The sequence below is a fragment of the Lynx rufus genome, unplaced genomic scaffold, assembly GCF_022079265.1.
Source record: "Lynx rufus isolate CCGP_SWC_20201006 ecotype Redwood Valley unplaced genomic scaffold, mLynRuf1.p SCAF_6, whole genome shotgun sequence".
NCBI lineage: Eukaryota > Metazoa > Chordata > Mammalia > Carnivora > Felidae > Lynx > Lynx rufus.
This window is the reverse complement of record NW_025814878.1, coordinates 3,533,913-3,554,281: the sequence shown is the minus strand read 5'-3', so window position 1 is coordinate 3,554,281 and position 20,369 is coordinate 3,533,913. Positions and strand designations below refer to the sequence as shown.

Here is a 20,369-nt window from a genome sequence, read left to right as displayed (position 1 = left end):
AAATACAAACAGGACAGAGTGGTGACACAGACAGCTACAGACAGGGAAAACCAGAACCTGTCCCACTCAGGGAACATAATGTACTACCAGGCATGATTATTCTGGCCAACAATGTAGGAACAGGCAGCTGTAAGTCAAGTGTAGTGACTCACCAGGCTACCCATATCTTGATGAAAAGATATGTATGCCTCTGCTCTAAAATTTCATGTTCACCAAACAACTGTCTGGTTACTAATTAGGTTTCCATGTGACCTAAATATGGAGAACAGGAATGTTCTGACTAATAAAGACAGGTTTTCCAGCCTCTGTGACAGATTTTTTGCCCTCTGTTAATAAGTTGGTATTCACATTTATGAATCCATGAGATGATTTTAGTTTGCATGAATAAATTCCTTAAAGCAGAAATATATCTAAGTAACAAAAATCATATTTTTATACTTGCCAAACTGAGGGCCAACCTCTGAAATGATGACCTTCACTACGGTGTGGAATTCCAAGGTTAGACTAAAATAGCCAGCTCGTCTTCGTGTCGTTTAGTTACAGAAGAATTGCAAACCAAATTAAATATGGAAGTCAAAAATCTGGCCTTCCATTAATCTTTAGGAATGTGGTTCTTACAGGATTTGGTGATTCTTAGAATCAGCTGAACCTATCTTGTTAATAGTGTGTTTTAAACACTCATCTTAAAATTTAATAACTAGCTTCCATTTTTCACAAAAATGGGATTACTTTACCATAAACTTACCATAATTTTCTCTTTTATCTAAAGAAGCTGTGTGCAAATATATGTATGACTTCATTTTTTCTCTTTCTACTACTTGAGTATCTAATGTCAAAGACTTCTTCAGAGCCAGAACTTCATATGTAAGAAATAAAGAACCGCTTAAAAAGAAACAAGAAATTCATCATAAATACATGATGTAAACATAACATAAGAGTCACTTTTTTTTTTTTTACATGACAGAATAACAGAATTATATTGGCTATAGAGCTCATCAGATTATTGAGTATCACATAAATTGAATGGCCCAACCTGTACAACAGCCCAGCTCCTGAACCAGTAGATTGAGAAGACTATTTCCTATAAGTGGTGAAAAAGGTAAAAGGGCAGAATTTCCCAAAATAGGATGGGAAAATAGTACTTAGTAAACACTGAGTGAGATAAAACGTGTTTTGAACAAAAAGTTTTATACACACCATCAATTTGCACCCCGTAATAAACAGAAGTTCCCTCAATATATACACTGTTGAGTGAGCCAGTATATTATTAAGCTTTTTGCAGCAGACTTTTTCATTTTTTATTGTGAAATAGAATATATATACAGTAATGTGAATATAATATACACTATATTTATGTACACATATATAAATGTATATATTTGTTATTCATGAATAATTATTATAATGCATTATAATAAATGAACTATTATTCATTTTAATGGATAATAATAATTACAATATCCAGGCAAAAAGCAGAACATTAACAGTACCTCAGAAGCCCACAGTGCGTCCCTTCCTGATTCTGACCCACTCTCTCATCTCTATAGCTAATTATCATTTTGGCTTTTATTATAATAATGTCCTTGTTTCTCTTTATAGCTTGCCATCTATACACACATCCTTAAACAACAGAGCTTAGTTTTGTCTGTCTGTAGACTTCATAGGAATGGAATCACACTGTTACGTATTCTTTTGCTCAGCTTCTTGTTTGTGAGATTCATTCCTGGTGTTGCATGTATCAGTAGTTTGTGCGTTTGTATTTTCCTATGGTCTGTGATGTAGCCATTGTATGGGTATACAACTTACCCATTCTATCACAGATGGGCATTCAGGGAATTTCTAGCTTGAGTCTATTACAAACAATCCTGTTACACATCTTACACATCTACACTGTAACACATGTGGATTTGTTCCTTTAAGATACTCATCTAGAAGTAGAATTACGGACTTTCTGACTATATATATACTATTCACCTTTATTAGATACTGTCAAACTGTTTTTCCAAAAAGATAAGCCGATCTGTACTCCCACCACCAGCATACGAAAGTTTCTCCTTTCCTAAGAGCCTCAAGTCAAGTTAAAGTCTCCTAAAGTCAATTTTTAAATGTGAAATACAACGTTGTTATGTACCCAAAATGAAGGAAATAAAGGGGTTTTTCCCTGATCAGACTGACCTACACGCTCCCTAAATCCAGACACAAAGTCTGTACTGTCTGGACTCAGGGCTTTATAACATCAGTTATAGTAAGCATTCTTCTGATCTTTGGTTTCCACCCTAAAGTTAAAGCAGGCAAGACAGAAAGGCCAGACGCTGGCCAGCACCAGAGAAATAGACGGTCCTGAAGAATCCTCTCCTCTCTTGGGGAACTATCTGAGCACCCAAAAAGAGCAAATGCATTCAGTATTTTTATCATGCTTTCCATGAAAGACAAAATTCTTTACTAGAAACTATGCGATTAATTTTCACTATATTCCTGCGAAATAATTGCAAAATAGACAAAGTGTATTACATTTATCTTTTGCCTGGAATGATTCAAAGAGAAAAATCATCTGTCTTTTGCCTTACATTGGTGTCATGGAGAAGTGTATGTATTTGAATAAAAGGCCAAATATGCCTCTTTTATAGTTTTAGCACCTAAGAGTTGTATATGTGTGTGTATATATCTATATGATCTCATATATAACAGCAAAAAAAGAGTAGTATAGCGGGGTGCCTGGGTGGCTCAGTCGGTTAAGCATCCGACTTTGGCTCGGGTCATGATCTCACAGTTCGTGAGGTCGAGCCCTGCGTCAGGCTCTGTGCTGACAGCGTAGAGCCTGGAGCCTGCTTCAAATTCTGTGTCTCCCTCTCGCTCTCTGCTCCTCCCCCACTCATGCTCTGTCTGTCTCTCCTTCAAAAATAAATAAAAACATTAAAAAAAAAGTAGTATTAACAAATAGAGAATTGTATTAGACATATATTAACATATACACCCTCCTTTCCCCCAAAAAAAGGAAGGAAAGTCGCTCCATTCATTAAGCATGTGCCTCTGAAGAGCATGAGATGGAAGATGCCAATCTGTTGTTTTTCTCAGTTCAGCCTCAATTTCCTTTCACGAGAGCTCTATGGTGACTTAAAGGGTTTTCAAAAATTATTCTGGCTACAGTCAATTTTCACCTTTTTTACCCACTTTAGAACTCAACACGAGATGTGATTTTAGGTGCACGAGAGCTCATTAACCAGCACCTGTTCTGTATGCGTGTCAAGTGCTCTCCCCAGAGCAACAATGCCTGGTGGGTAGAATGCCTCCCATACCCTTGGATCCAAGATAAGGCACTCCTCAGAAAGTAAAGTAACTGAATCGAGACAACACTGAAGGGGTCGAACCAGTGATTAATCCACCTAATTCCAAAATCTGTACCCTATTTGCCACCCTATGCTACCTGGAAATCACTTCCACTGAGATTTCAAATAGTAGTATAAAGAAGCCAATTAACATTTCACAGTTGATACTTACCCTAAAATAAGTGATCCAGTAAACTTTATTATATTTCCTTCAAAAAGAAAGGAAAAAAGTCAATGGGATGAGTTTCATTTTTAAAATGTGACAGGAAATAGGCAAGTGTCTCTCCTTATATTATACAATTGGATAAGAAGTCATTGCTATTCTTCCATGAACATGATCAGTTACTACCAACACAAGGCTTCTTCCTAACCCCAGATGCAGACGAACCAAAAAACACTGGGTAAAAACATATAATCTGCATTTCATACTCCTCCTCATTTCACACTATTCTCCCCTTCTTGCATCTCTTATTCTGTCATTCCCAGCAAATCAGAGACCCTAGACCTGCTGCACTACTGATAACGCCAGGCCTACAGTGCTTCCACTGAATGCAACAGCCATGAAGCTAACTTGCCTTCTGACTCCTTTTAGTTCACAACCAGTAAAATAGAAGGATGGGGAGAGTTCTATCACTACTAGGGCTGTATTGAAGGGATTATGCTTGTGACATAAGGACACAAAGTGACTTTTCCCAAAGTAATTATGTTATAGTTGCTGGGTAAGTGCCATATGTACATAACCCAATTAAAAATAATGGTTACATTCTTCAAGTTTACTTATAAAAATATTTTTTAATGTAAAAAAGAACTCCTAGTGGAAAACACAGATAGTTGTCTATCTGATGCACACAAGCCCCTTAATCCATACTGCACAAGCTGATTACTATCTAAAAATATTTGAATTCCTGACTCTGGCAGCTAGGGCTGGCTATGCAACACAGTTACACCCAATTAGATATAAATGCGAGTCCGTAAGTAGAGATCCCTCTCCAAATACAGAGACAAGGTTTCATAAGATGACTTTTGGCCTTTCTGCTTTCTGGATGTCTAGAGATTCAGCAACCATCTTGTGACCATGAGGACAATAAAGATAACGGAGCAGGAAGATAGGAGGATTGCTAAACTGCAATTCCTGCTCTAAACAGTCTCTCTTTTGACTGTTAGGTAAGAAAAATGAAAACTTTACTAATTGAAGCCACTGTAGTCAAGCTTCTGTTACATGCACTGAACACAACCTTAACTGATGCATTACCCAAGATGGTTAGGGTCTGCCACCAGTCCACAAAACCTACATAACCTTTAATTTATTGGATGTGTAGAGGTGGCCTTTTGTCAGACTCTCCACTTAGGCTGCTGACAACATATTTCCCCTCCCTACTGAGGGATAAGGAACTCTCCTCAACTGACTTCTCTAGGCATCGGGCATGGAAGATGGACATTCCTCCCAAACTCTAAGACCTGAGTAGTGGTTCCAGAACCGGGAAGGAGACAGTTCCAGGAGGTTTGCAGGGATGAGATTCAAAGCTGAGACAAAGCTTCCTGACTGTGCAGCTCCTCTAGGATGTTTTTCTTTCCAAGATGGCTTCCTGGACTGCCTTCCCTCCATGCTCACCCTGGAGGCCCTGGGAGCCACTCTCTGCTTTCTCTACTGCTACCACTTGCTATGTTTCTTTTTACTAGGCCCTGGGAACAGAATACAGTCTCACAGCCTTTTCTCCTATCCTAAAGTTAATTCACTACTCTTGAGTTTGTCCTTTAGAAATGACGAGAGAAAAAGCTCCCTTTTCTCTCCCCACCCTCTTTTTATGTTTAAAATATACAATCACAGGGCACCTGGGTGGCTCAGGCGGTTAGGTGTCCGACTTTTGATTTCAGCCCAGGTCATGATCTTGTGGTTCGTGAGTTTGAGCCCCGCGTCGGGCTCAGGGCTGACAGTGTGGAGCCTGCTTGGGATTCTTTCCCTCTCTCTCTTTCTCTCTCTCTCTCTCTCTCTCTGCCCCTCCCCCACTCACTGTCTCTGAAAATAAACTTAAAAAAAAAAAACAAAAACAGAATCACAGAACTTTTCTAGATGAAAAGGACCTATCCCCACCCCCCCCCCAAAAAAGATCTATCTTACAGAGCAAACAGAAGCTCCCTGAAAACAGGACTTTGTCTCAATCCATATTGTATCCTAAGGGCCTAGAATAGTACTTGGCATAGAGTAAATGGTAAATAAATAATTTGCCAAATGAATGAAAGATGATCTAGGCCTATCTCCTCTTTTACAAATAAAGGTTAGTAATACATAGGTAAATAAAGATTTACAAATAAAGATACTAAATCAGCACTAGACCCTAACCGCCCATAGGGCAAGTACACTATCTTCTTGGCTCACCGCTGAATTCCCAGAATGCAGTACATGTGTCTGGCACTTGTTTTTGCAGAAACTTACTGCTGAGTGAGAATGTGGTGATACTCGACTTTGAAAAGATGAGCATGAATTTGACAGGAAACATAGGGGAGGAAAAAGATTCTCAAGAGAAAGGAATATGCATGGCATGGCTCTGGGCCCACAAATTTGGGGTGCACCATTGGTATAGAAAATAATTCTATCACTGTTTCCATATGAAATACTGTTGTTGAAAGTGTACTCACTGATGTCTCTCCAGTACGTGGTGCTTTGGGGAGGAGGAGTTGAGGCTCCTATTCTTCTGCAACAGATGATACAATAAGCAGCCAGGGACATTCTGCGTGTTTAGAACAATGATAACATATTTAATTTGACAGCTAATTTAAAACATTCGACTATAAGAACACACCACAATCACAGTTGGACTGCCTACAGACTTCGGTTTTTCAAGACCAGGAAAAAAACTTTTCAATTAAAAAAGAAATTTCATCCTTAAAAAAGACATACTAGAATAATACTTTGGTAGTACTCAAACTGAGTCCAACTGTGAACAATGATTCGTAGGAAGCAAGAAAATACAGATTAATCAGAATGTCGATATAGGAATTCAAAATTTTTTCAATGTCTGTTAAAATATATATATATATACATATGCATATGGATAAAGATATTTATATTTACCTATGATGACCAAAGGCCCTAGAGAAATGAAAAGTGCTCTGAATGGAAGACATACTTAGAACCCTTGCAAGCATTCTGCTTTTCTCTAGCTACTTCAGGATGGTACCCAACACGGTTTAAAATCCTTTGTTAGCTGTTGGCATCCTATCAGAGAAGGAGAACTGTCACTCAACTACTTCATCAACTGAGTAAAGATGATCGAAATATGATGCAATAGTTTCTAGAACAACTCAGTATTCTGGAATCATTATCAGATTGCTTTTGGACAAGACTGCTCTTCTTTTGTGATTGCTATAAAGGAAAAGAAAGGAAAGTGCCTTCAGGGACTCATGTGAGAAAAGGTCCTTTGGTTGAACATAGAAGTTCTAGCAGCTTTATAGTGATAAGGGGGAAATTACTTAGTGTGTATATGTAAGAAATATCCGTTAGAGATAACACAAAATAAAACTTTTATATTTTTTTCTCATAATTCCAGTACATCAACTGATGACTAAGCCAACTGATTTAGGCAAAAGGTAAACTCGTGAAGGTCACTGCTTTAAAGGTCATTGTTTCATATTTTCTCACCTTTTTAACGGGTTGCTACTACTTCTCCATGAGACATAAGGATAATGGTAAAGATGATATAAAGGCTGCAATGAAGTAGATGCTCGTGAAGCCAGGGCAGAAGGCAATGTAAACTACTTTGAGTTTGTGTATAGATTTGTATTTTAATTACTACACAACAACTTGAGTAAAACAAAAACACAGAGCAGTAATACCTATTGCTTCTTTCAATCTTGACACTAGGAAAGCAGTCAACTATAAAACATTACACAAACGCTCTTTGCTATTACTTCTCTGGCCTAAAAAGCTTTATATTGTTAACTTACACATACCTCCCCGCTTCCCCCAGCAGGCTTCCCTTCTACTAAATCCTGAGAATAAATTGGAGTCCACTGGAAATGTATGTCGTCCTCTTATTTCCTTCTGCGTTTCCTCAGGTGACTTCACTGGCCCTGGCAGCTGTCTCCAGTATAAACCGCTTCATTTCTAACTCTCTCTCAGCTCTCTGAGTCTTGATTTCTCTGCTCTCCAGCCCCAACTAACCTCCCATCCCTCCCTCATCTGGGAGCGAGCAGCCTGTCCTGTGGCTGTGCTTCTCTCCCCACCCTGCCTTGACCCCGTGGTACATCACTCTCTGCCTCCTCCCTCAACAGTGCTAGACCTCTCCTCTTTCTAGTAGCCTGCAACCCTAATCTGAAAACATGTGTTCTTTCTACAAGTGGACAGCCAAAATGGGGTGGAGTGGGGGAGAGTGGTTTGGGGAGAATAAGACAAATTGGGAGCGGGCTCTCAGAATCGTTTCTGCTGTCCCTAATCCGTTCTCTCTTCGTCCCCACAACGACTGCTCTAAATGACCCACATTCCCTGCGAAGCCTCCTCCCTACCGCTGTCCTCAAATGGTCTCTTATTTCACTGAGAAAGTTAAAACTACAAACTCCCTCAACTTCTGCCCCCTTACCTATAAGCAAGGATAGATCCAGGTAATGAAGGGCTTAACATTTATTCACATGGGGAGGAAGGAAGTGGGGAAGTTCTTTAAAAAAAAAAAAAAAAAAAGAACACAAAATCACAAATGCCAAATTAGGTTCTAAAATAAAAACTATTTAGAATGAGAAAAGATATGATAACAAATGACTGAAGTCTTAGAAATTTTGATACCTTTCTTCTGAGATTTCATGAGGCCATTTGTCAGAAATGCTTGTGGAAAAAATGTTTCTGGACCACAATCTGGCATCCCCTCTCCCCTCAGGACATTACAAATCCTGGTAACTCCTAGCACTCAAAGGGGCCCACGCCAGTAAGGTGCCCGAAGCATCAGGTTCTTGACTCTCTGGTCAATCCACCTTGGCCTACAAATGATACACATCTGTGCTGCCTTTTCCAGATTCCAAATGGATCTTCTGCACTGTTCTTCCCAGTTTCTGAGGAAAACATCTCATCCCCTTTCCAAGGGGAAATCTTGTCCTGGGTCTCATCTCTTTCACTTCCACAGGGACCTGGACTCATTCACTAGAAACGCTTTTCTTGTCTTAATCCTCACTCCCTTTCTTTCAGCTCTTCCTACGCCTCCTCCCTTAAATACCGGATTTCCAACGTTCTCCCATCAACACACGAAAACAAATGACTGGGGGGAGGGACCTCCCTCCCTCCAAGTGCCTCTCCTCTCACCTTCCCTAAGATTCTCTCTCCACTGTCCTTCTCTAACACTGACATAGCACTCCCGAAAGTCAGCAGTGAGTGACATCTTTGTTTCTAAACCCACTTTTCAGTCCTCCTCTTGTTTTTTTCTGAAGCATCTGACTTCTCTCCTTCTCTAGCTACTATGACTCCCGGCTTCTGGTTTTATTCTCACATTTCTGGCTGCTCCATCCCATTATTCATTCAACACGTGCTGAGCACCTATCAACCGTCAGGGATGGAAACCTAAGATGTGAATAAGGAAGTATGGCCCCTGCCATTACTGGGCTTACAAGTGGGGTGGGGCTATCTCCACCTGACCCTTAAAGATTAGTGTTCCAGTGACTTCCATTTATGGTTCTCTTTTTTACCTCATGCTATACCCTCCAGCTGAGAAATTCCAGTTTTTTCTCGTTCGACTTTCTTTTGCTGTTCTCTAAATCTCGACTTCTTCCATAATTTCTTCCTCTTTCTATCTCTCTGATATACATTATGGGTCAAGATAGAACTTCAAATCTATCTTCCAATTCACCAATTCATTTTTAAAATGTATTTAAGCTGCCATTCATCTATCCACTATTTCAGTAACTTTTTTTATGTTTAAACTTTCTAGCTGGCTCATCTTGCCTGCTTTTTCTTCCCTTTTGACACACTATTTTGTTTTGTCTTAACGTATGGTAGAATTTTAATTTTATTATTTTTTTATATGAAATTTATTGTCAAATTGATTTCTATACAACACCCAGTGCTCATCCCAACAGGTGCCCTTTTTCTTAAATGGTCACAAGTTATTCCTTTTTTTATTTTTGGTAGTTTTTGGTTTTGGCAGTACCCCCCTCTACTGATTCGGGAGGTGGCTTTATACCTGACATTGGCCATAAGACCACAGAAAAATGATGCAGGCAGACACGTGAGAAGCACTGAGGCTTCTGTCTTTGCTGCTCTTGGGATCCTTGTGATCACCATGTGAAGATGCCCAGTTAGTCTGCTGGATGATAAGAGAAACGTGGTCCAACATCCCCATTAGCCCAGCTACCAGTACCAACTGCCAGGCATGTGAGAGCATCCCAGACTAATTCACTCCTAGCTGTCCCTACGAACCCCCTATCTAAACTTTAGACTTGTAAGCAATAAAATGGTTCTTTTTGCTATTAGGCTTTGGGGGAATTTAAACTGCAGCAATTAGCTAACTGATACATATGGTTTCTAAACATTCCTTTACACTTTAGGCTTATCTTAAAGTTTGTTAGAACCACTATTTCTAATAATTAGGGCTGGCTTCTTGGTGGTTTGCTTAAATTCTTTGTAATCTTTGATTGAGAGCTCATTTTCAGTGGGAGTTCATTCCCAGTGGTGGGAATCCTATTATCACCGTGAGCTATAACAATTCAAATTTTCTCAGCCAAAACAGGACAGGTATTACCAATTTATAGATTTCTCAAATTGGGTTCCCAGCATTATCAGGACAATGTTAATACAAACCCCACAGACATATGTGGTACAGATTTAGAGTACAAATTTCCACTCTTTCATGTTCCTAGTAAAAAGGGTATTTCTGGGGCACCTGGGTGTCTCAGTTGGTTGTCTGACTCCTGATTTTGGCTCAGGTCATGATCTCACAGTTGTGAGATCCAGCCCAGCATCAGGTCCTGCACTGGGCATGGAGTCTGCTTAAGATTCTCTCTCTCCGTCTCCCTCTGCCCCTCCCCTGAGTGCACTCTCTTAAAAAAAAAAAAAAAAAAAAAGGGAAGTTTCCAATACTATTTCTATAGTCTAATGGGAAGAAATTTTCTAATTCCTATCTCCTTGAAGGTGTATGCCTTTTTTTTTTTTAATTTTAGAGATAGCAAATGAGCAAGGGAGAGGGGCAGAGGGAGAGAGAGAATCTTAAGCAGGCTCCACACTCAGCACAGAGTCCGATGAGGAGCTTGACGCAGGACTTGATCCCATGACCCTGGGACCATGACCTGAGCCAAAATCAAGAGTCAGACACTCAGCTGACCGAACCACCCAGGTGCCCCAAAGTGTATGCCTTTAGACATCATTTTTAACTCTACATGAACTTAGGTTCAAGTAATTAAGTTCTCTATCAGTTTGTAATAATCCTGCAAATGCTTCAACCTTCCCTCAGTGCTATTACTTTCTTCTGAGTTTCTTCTTCTCTTCCTTCTCACAATTCCAAGTTCTTCCATTACATTTTAACTAAAGTTTTCATATGCATGAAGCAAGGGTGCTGCCTAAAAGTAAAAGTAACTTTTTATTTTTATTAAGTTTATTTGGGAGCACATGCATGTACAGAAGAGGCAGAGAGAGGGAGAGATTGAGAATCTCAAGCAGGCTCTACGCTATCAGCCCAGAGCCCAATGCGGGTCTTGAACTCATGAACTGGGAGATCATGACGTGAGCAGAAATCAAGAGTTGGACACTTAACCAACTGAGACACCCAGGAGTCCCTAAAAGTAACTTTTTAAATTTAATCATATTATTCCCTTGCTTCAAATCTTTCAGTAATTCCCCACTGTCGAAATCTGTATTTCTTAAAATTTTGGTCTCTAGGAAATTAGTGGTACTAAGTTATCTATCTAGAGTACTGCAGGTTATCTCAGTTTCAGAGGAAAAGTGATAAAAAAAATTTGTTCATTCACCTTTTTTTAATGGTAACTTATACACACTTTTAAATATTCCCCTTAAAATTTTTTTTAATCTTTATTTATTTCTGAGAGACAGAGAGTGTGAATGGAGAAGGAACAGAGGCAGAGGGAGACACAGAATCCAAAGCAGGCTCTCAGCTGTCAGCACAGACGGGAAGCACAGACAAGCCCAGACCCACGAACCACAAGTTCATGACCTAAGCTGAAGTTGGATACTCAACCAACTGAGCCACCCAGGCACCCCTCACCTTTTAAATGTACAGTTCCAAAGTTTTGACAAATGCAATCAAATCAAAATATGAAACACTCTTATCAACTCAAATAATTTTGTGCCCTTTTGTCAAATCTCTTTCATACACAGTTCTGGAAACCACTGATTTGTTTTCCTCACCCTAGTTTTACCTTTATTAAGAACGTCCTATAGGGGCGCCTGGGTGGCGCAGTCGGTTAAGCGTCCGACTTCAGCCAGGTCACGATCTCGTGGTCCGTGAGTTCGAGCCCCGCATCAGGCTCTGGGCTGATGGCTCGGAGCCTGGAGCCTGTTTCCGATTCTGTGTCTCCCTCTCTCTCTGCCCCTCCCCCGTTCATGCTCTGTCTCTCTCTGTCCCAAAAATAAATAAAAAACGTTGAAAAAAAAAATTTAAGAACGTCCTATAAATGGAATCATATAGCACATAGCCTAGAAGTCTGGTTTCCTTTCCTTAGCAAAAGGCAACTGAGAATCATCTTGTGTTATTATATCAGTAATTCATTCTTTTTATTGGCTATTATTCCATTATATGGATATTACTTGTTTGTTTATATATTCCCCAGCTGAGACACAGTCGGATTGTTTCCAGTTTTTGGTAATTATATATAAAGCAGCTATAAACACTTGCATACAGATTTTTTTTGGTATAAACATTAGCTTTGATTTCACCTGGGTAATAACCTAGATGTGAGTCAAAAGGTAAACATATTCTAACTTTATAAGAAAGTGCCAAACTTTATTCGCAGTCAGTTGCTTTTAGTTTACCCATTCTAACAGGTGTGTAGTAATAGCTCATCATTGATTTAACTTGCATCTCCTCAGTAACCAGTAATATTAAGCATCTTTTCACGTGCTTATCTGCCGTGTCTGTATTCTTTGGTGAAAAATCTGTTAAAATATTTTGCCCATTTTTTAAAGTTTTTTTTCAATGTTTTTATTATTTTTATTTTTGAGAGAGACAGAGTGTGAGCAGAGTAGGGGCAGAGAGACACAGAATCCAAAGCAGGCTCCAGGCTCTGAGCTATCAGCACAGAGCTTGATGTGGGGCTTGAACTCATGAACCGTGAAATCATGACCTGAGCCGAAGTCAGATGCTTAACTGACTGAGCCACCAAGGTGCCCCTCTTTTGCCTATTTTTAATAAGGTTGTTTGTTTTCTTATTATTGACTTTTGGGAATACTTTACACATTCTGGATAAAAGATCTTTGTTACATGATTTGCAAATATTTTCTTCCAGTCTATGGCTTGTCTTCATTCTCTTGTATTTTTGGAAGAGCGGAAGTTCTCAATTTTGATGAAGTCAAATTAATCAATCTTTACTTTATGGATCATGCTTTTGGTATTGCATAAAAGAAGTCTTTGCCTAACTCCAGGTCACTAAGATATTCCCCTATAACTTTCTCTGCAAGCTTTATAGTTTCAGGTTTTTACATTTAGACTCATGATACATTCTAAGGGAACTTCTGTTTGGGGTGAAATTTTTTTGCATATGAATGTGCAATTGTTTCAGAATCAGTTGTTGAAAAGACACCATTTCCTCATTTAATTGCCTTTATTTACATCTTTGCCAAAAAATAATTGACCAAAATAATTGACCATGTGTATATGTTGTCTACTGCTATAATCTTTTTTCCATTGCCACAGTGCTGATTATTGTAGATATACAATCTTAAAATCTGAACTTGTTCTTTTTTCAAATGGTTTTTGATACTCTAGTTGTTTGCCTTTCCATATAAATTTTAGAATCAGCTTATTTCTACAAAAAATTCTTCTGAGATTAATACTGAGTTTTCCAAGCCATGAACATAAATGATCTCTCCATTTGTTCTGTCATCTTTTATTTTTCCACCCATGTTTGGTTATTTCCAGCATACAAATATTACCATGTATTTTTAAAAACTTATACCTAAGTATTTCCTGGGTTTTGGTACAAATGTAAATAGTACTTCCAGGATGCTTTTTTTAAATTTCAATTTCCAATTGTCCATTCCTAGTATACGAAAATTGCTGATTCTGTGTATTTCCTTAATAACCTGTGACCTTGCTAAACTCATTAGTTCTGGGACTTCTTTGGCAGGGGTGGGAGACCGTTGGGGATTTTTGACATACACAATTATGTTGCCAGTGAAAACAGTTCAATTTCTTTCTTTCCAATCTATATGCCTTCTATTTTTTAATTTTGCTTTACTTCACAGGATAGGACCTCCAGAACAATACTGAATAGAAGTAGTGAGGCAGATCTATCCTTCTATTGCTCCTGATCTTAGGAGGAAAGCACTCAGTCTTTCATCATTAATGTTAGCTGTAGACTTTTTTGTAGATGTCCTTTATTGGTTTGAGGGCATTCCCTTCTATTCCCAAATTACTGAATTTTGACAAAAACATTTTGTTCATCTATTAAGGTGAACATTTGATTTTTCTGTAGTCTGTTAATATATTACTTGATTAATATTCCCAGGACAAATTGAAGTCATGATACACCATTATCCTTTTTATATATTGTTGGATTCAATTTGCTAGTACTTTAAGGATTTTTATGTCTATGTTCATGAGATACTAGTCTCTAGTTTCATGTGATGTCTTTAGCTTTCACATCAAGGTAATGCTGGTCTTACAAAATGAGCTGGTAAGTGTTCCATGTTCTTCTGTATTCTGGAAGAGTTTGTGTAGAACTGGTATCTTTAAGTAGTATTCCTATATTATCTTTTTCAGGTCTTAGGGTCTAAAGTGCAGTCTTCTCTTTCATTCCTGATTTTGGCAATTTGTGTCTTCCCTCTTTTTCTCTTAGCTTCTCTGGCTAGAGGTTTATCAATTTTGTTGATATTTTCAAAGAAGCAGCTTTTAGTTTCACTGAATTACCTTGTTTTTCTATTATCAATCTCATTGATTTGTGCTCTTATCTTTATTAGTCTCTGCCTTCTGCTTGTTTTGATTTCAAATAGTTCTTCCTTCTCAAACTTCTTAAAATTGAAGCTTAAATCACTGTTCTAAGGTTTCTTTTCTGTTAGTTTATAACACTAAGTTTCCCTTTAAGTTCTGCTTTGCCCGTATCCTTCAAATTTTGATATACTAGTGTTCTTTCATTCAATTAAAAATATTCTTTTAAATTTTTTACAAGTTTTTTTAAAGTTTATTTATTTTGAGAGACACCAAAAGAGCACAAGCAAGGGGGAGGGGCAGAGAGAGAGAGAGAGAGAGAGAGAGAATCCAAGTAGGCTCCTTGTGGTCAGTGCAGAGCCTGACATGGGGCTCAAATTCACAAAACTGTGAGATCATGACCTGAGCCAAAATCAAGAGTTAGACACTTAACAGACTGAGTCACCCAGGCACCCCTAAAAATATTTTCTAATTATAGTGTGACTTCTTCTTTGACTCATGGCATATTTAGAAGTGTGTTATTTAATTACCAAGTATTTGGTAATTTCCAGATATCCCTGATTTTTAGCTTAATTCCACTGTGGCTGGAGAACAGGCTTTGTATATTTTGAATTCTTTTAAAACTTGATTTGTTTTATGGCACAGAATACAGTCTACCTTAGTGAATGTTCTACATGCACTTGCAAAGAATGTATATTCTATTGTTGTTGAGAAGAGGATTCTACACATCTCTATAAGGGAAAAATGGTTGATAGTGTTTTTTAGGTCTTCTCTTCCTTACTGATTTTATGTCAACTCATTCTGTTGGTTACTAACATGGAAGTACTGAAGGCAGGGGCTAGTCAGATCATGAAAGTCCTTTTTAGCTAAGTTAAGGAGTCTAAAGTTTACCCTGAGTTTTGGGAAGCTGTTAGGAGATTAACCTTAAGAAAATGGAGTAACATGATAAAAGTAATTTTTTTTAACTTGACAAAGTTGGAAATGAGTTGGAGAAAAGCCAAAGCAGCAATGGGGAAAACCAATAGGGAGACTTATAATGATAATTCGAATAGAAACGTGTACTTGAATTAAAGCAATTGCTCTGAGAATGATGAAGAAACAGATTTAGGAACTATTAAGAGAATTGGATAACCACTTGAATAAGAGGTGGAGAGTCATGGATAACAGGGAGGAGACGGTTATGGTTGTTTCTGGTTTGGAATACTGAGTATGTAGGGAAAACATTTACCAAAATAGGGAAATACAGGAAGAGTAATTGATTTGAGAAGAAGGACGAATTCCCAATTTCAATATAAAGTTCTTATAAAATATTCATGTAAAAGGTCTATTAAATTATGTGGGTTTAGCAAACACGTCTAAGCCATACAAACTAATGAGTCATTAGTACACACTATGAATTGAAATCATATGTTGGGGTGAATTTATTGAAAAACAGTGTAGGGGCGCCTGGGTGGCGCAGTCGGTTAAACGTCCGACTTCAGCCAGGTCACGATCTCGCGGTCCGTGAGTTCGAGCCCCGCGTCAGGCTCTGGGCTGATGGCTCAGAGCCTGGAGCCTGTTTCCAATTCTGTGTCTCCCTCTCTCTCTGCCCCTCCCCCGTTTATGCTCTGTCTCTCTCTGTCCCAAAAATAAATAAACGTTGAAAAAAAAAATTAAAAAAAAAAAAAACAGTGTATAAAAAAGTGCTTCTCAAAATGTCATTTTAAGATTATCAGCAGATTATTAATATGCAGACTCTTAGGCACTATTTTAGATTGCCTTTCTGTTTTCAGTCTCACAAGGTTGAAACCAAGGTGTTAACAGGGCTGCAGTCCTTATTGAAAGCTCTGGGGGAGAATCCACTTCCAGGCTCATTCAGGTTTTTGGGGGAATTCAGTTCCATGCAGCTGTCAGACTGAGCTCCTTGTTTCCTTGCTAGTTGTTGTCTAGGTGCCACCCTTAGCTCTCAGGGGCCACCCTCTGGTTTGGGCAGGTAGCCTTCTACATCTCAGAACCAGCAACAGCTTATGCTTTCCACATTGCCTTATCTCTGACTCTTCCGCTTTCCTCTTCCACTTTTAAGGATCCATGTGATTATATTAGGCTCTCTCAGATAATCTAAATTTAGTTTAAGTCCTAGAACTTTAATTCCATCTGCTAAATATTTTTGCCACATACATAACATATTCACAAGTTCCAGAGATTGGGGCATGGACACCTTTGAGGGACCAGTGTTCTGCCTACCGTAAGCTACTATGAGCATTCTGATACAAGGCTTTTTCTAGACATACATTTTCATTTTCATACATTTGGGTGAATACCTAGGACTGGAATTGCTGGGTCATCAGGCAGATATATGTTTAACTTTATAAGACACTGCCAGATATTTTTCCAACACGATTGTACCATTTTACACTGTAACCAATAATGAAGGAGCATGAGAGTTCAAGTGGTTCCACATCCTCACCACTAATTGATGCTGTCAGCCTTTCTGACTTTAGCAATTTTAGTGGGCACGTGGTAGTATCTCCTTGTGGTTTTTTTTTAGTTTATTTTTGAAAAAGAGAGGGAGAAAGAGAGAGAGAGAGAGATTGAGACAGAGAGCAAGCAGGGGAGGGGAGGAGAGAGAGGGAGGCACAGAATCCGAAGCAGGCCGCAGGCTCTGAGCTGTCAACAGAGAGCCCGACACGGGACTCGAACTCACGAACCACGAGATCATGACCTGAGCCGAAGTTGGCACTTAACCGACTGAGCCACCCAGGCGCCTCAGTATCTCCTTGTGTTTTTAACTTGCAATTCCCTGAAAACTAACAATGTCGAGCACTTTTTCATATTTGTGTTAGCCATTTACATTCATTTTTTTGTACGTGAAGTGTCTGCCAAGGCTTTTACTTATTTTTCACTTGGACTGTTTGTGTTTTTTAAATGAGTTATTAGCTCTCTACTCATTCTGGAACCAAATCCTTTATCAGATATATGTACATATATACTGCAAACATCTTCTCCTAGTATGTGACTTATCTATTCATTTTCTTAAAGATACCCTTTGATGAACAGAAGTTTTAATTTTCAAGTCTCTTTTATCAAATCTTTTTTTATTGCATTCTGTGTCCTATCTTAGATATTGCTGCCTACCTCAAAGCCACAGAAATCCTGAGTTTGTTTTACCTTTTACTTATAGGTTTTTGATCCATGTCAAATTAGTTCTTGTATATTGGATGCAATAGTTTCGCTACCCACCCACCCCCATATGGATATCCAACAGTTCCAGCATTATTTGTTGAAAACCTTTTACTTTCCTCACTGAATTAACTTGTTCCTTGGTTGAAAAATCAATTGACTATTTAAGTGTGGGCATATCTCTGGACTCTACTGCGTTTCATTGATCTATTTGTCCATCCTTATATAAATACCATACCATGTCGATTATTAGAGTTATATTACAAATCTCGAAGCTAGGTAGTACAAGTTCTCTGTTTCTGTTCTTCCTTTTCAAGACTGACTATTCTAGGTCTTTGGCACTTTCACACAGTTTTAAAGTCAGCTTGTCAATTTTTGATTTTTAAAAAATCTTTGGGATTATGATTGTGATTGCATTAAATATGAAATGCTAATTTTAATAACAGAGGAGAAATTCTGAAAGACACAGAAAGTAAAAAGGGAGGGATTATGAGTACCACATGAAACAAATATTCAAAAGCTCCATTAAATTTAACAACAGGGGGGTCACCAGGGCTTTCACCATTTTCACTGCCCTGGTTGAAGAAGAAACCAAACTGAAACTAAATATCCAATTTCCTCTTCATTCTTATTAATAAAACACTAGAATTGTAGCTGGGCATACAGGTAACTGAATAAAGACTACCTGTCTTTCCCTCTAGTTAAGGTGACCACTAATTAAAAACAGGCTAATGGGCTATAAGTGGATATGTCATGTGCCACTTCTGGAAAGTGTCCTTCAAAGAGCATGTGCCTTGGGGTGTGTGGGTGGCTCATTCAGTGGAGTATCTGACTCTTCATTTCAGCTCAAGTTATGATCCCAGGCTCATGGGATGGAGCAGGTGAGCCCATGTCGATCAGGCTCAGTGTGAACCTGCTTGGGATTCTCTCTCTCCCTCTGCCCCTCTCCCCGACTCGCTCTCTAAAAAAGAATATATGCTTTTCATCTTTCCTTTTCCTTCTTGCTATGAGCAGGTGGCATATGAAATTAAAGCAGCCATCTAAACCATGAGGTAGCACGCTGAAGATGGCAGAACAGCAAGACAGAAGAGCCCAAGTCCCTGATGACCATGGAGCTGCCACACCAGCCAAGGCCTGCCCACTTATGGAATCATACGCAGAGTTAAGCCATTATTATCATTTTCTGTGTAATGCAGCCAAATCCAATTCTAATAGATCAGTTTTAAATATATCTATATGCCAGTCATTCCAAAGTTGCACCTTCAGCCACAGTCTTTCCGGACTCATCTATCCAACCACTACTGGAACATTTCCACTTGCATGTCAAACAGGTCTTTCAAACTTAACAATCCAAAACAGAATTCTCTATTTTTTTCTTCCTATAGTCTTCCTCCACTCATCCTCTTCATTGTCACCAAACAGCAAATGGTTTTGGTGATAAATGATAAGTGATCTACCTTGTAGTTCAAGCAAAATACCTAGATGTTGCCCCTGATTCCTTGTTTTCCCCTCACCCCCTATCCAAACCATGCACAATTCCTGCTCTCTGCCATCAAAACACATCCCAAATCCATCCTCCTTTCTTCATCTTCACTGTTACCCCTCTAGTTCAAATCAACATTATCTTTCATTTGGAATAATGCAATAGCAACCTCAATGGTGCTTTTTGTAACTTAAGAAATCCTTCCCAGTGAGATGAAAAAATTCCAGAGATAGACAGTAGTGATAGCTACACAATAACATGAATGCCACTGAACTATATACCTAAAAGGAGTTAAAATGGTAAATCTTATGTGAAAAATAAAAACTTTCCTGGAAACAATACAGACTCTCTATATTTTTTTCTAAATATTATATAGATGTCTTTCATACGGCAGTCTTTAATCCATCTGGAAATCACTATTGTGAACAGACAGTAATAAGAACCTAATTTAGTCTTTATTCTACATGGATACCATTTATTTCAGCATTATTTAGTGAATAGCATATGCTTTCCCTGGTTTTATAAGACCATTTCATAGTATGCTAAGCTCCCATATATATGTGGATGCATTTCTAGGCTTTCTAGTCTATTCCATCAGACTACTTTTCTATGCCTGAATCAATACTAGTAATTAAGAATAAACAGTCTTAATTATTATAGCTTCATATTAAGTTCTGATATCTGGGAGGAAGGGACTTCATTTTTTTCAAAATTGACTTAGCTATTCTTAGTCCATTGGCTTTCCATATGTATTTTAGGTTCAGCGTGTCAAGTTCTGTGAAAAATCACATGCAATTTTCATTGTAACTATACTGAATTTGTAGAATTGGGGGAAACTGACACCTTTATATTGAGTCTTCCCACCCATGAATATGGTATATCTCTTCATTTACTTGGGTCTTCTGTGTTTCAATAGAGCATTGTAATTTTCTCCCTAGGGGACTATACAGCTCAGTACAGATCTATTTCTAGATACCTTTAGTTTTGAATACTGTTATGAATAGTAACTTTTTAAATTAAAATTCCTAGTTAGTTATTGCTGGTATATAACAGTCATTTTTTAATTCAGAAACCTTCCTGAAGCCCATTTTTTTCACTATTGGATAAAACTTCCTTTTTCCATTGATTTGTGATCTTTTCTCTTACCTCATAAATTCATGCATATGTATGCCTACATATGTACATACACATATACTCACATATTTTTCTTTTGTTCCTGGGATGTTTATTCGATTCCATTGCTTTGTCTCATACTACTGTCACTCTGTTTTAAATGCTGTAGTTTTATATTTTTATAACATTACTCCTCTGTCTCAAACTTTTCTT

General features: G+C 38.3%; 1 protein-coding gene across 2 annotated transcripts in view; it reads right to left on the bottom strand.

Moving 5' to 3' along the window:
* Positions 1-20,369, bottom strand: part of SERAC1 (serine active site containing 1) — a 66,341-nt gene that overhangs the window by 43,560 nt on the left and 2,412 nt on the right. For both annotated transcript variants that reach the window (XM_047102751.1, XM_047102752.1), the window contains exons 2-4: positions 5,964-6,055; positions 3,499-3,535; positions 746-882 (exon numbers count right to left, since the gene is read on the bottom strand). In XM_047102751.1, coding sequence (XP_046958707.1) covers positions 746-882; positions 3,499-3,535; positions 5,964-6,054 — 265 coding nt within the window. In that variant the 5' untranslated portion in view covers position 6,055. The remainder of the gene's footprint in view (positions 1-745; positions 883-3,498; positions 3,536-5,963; positions 6,056-20,369) is intronic.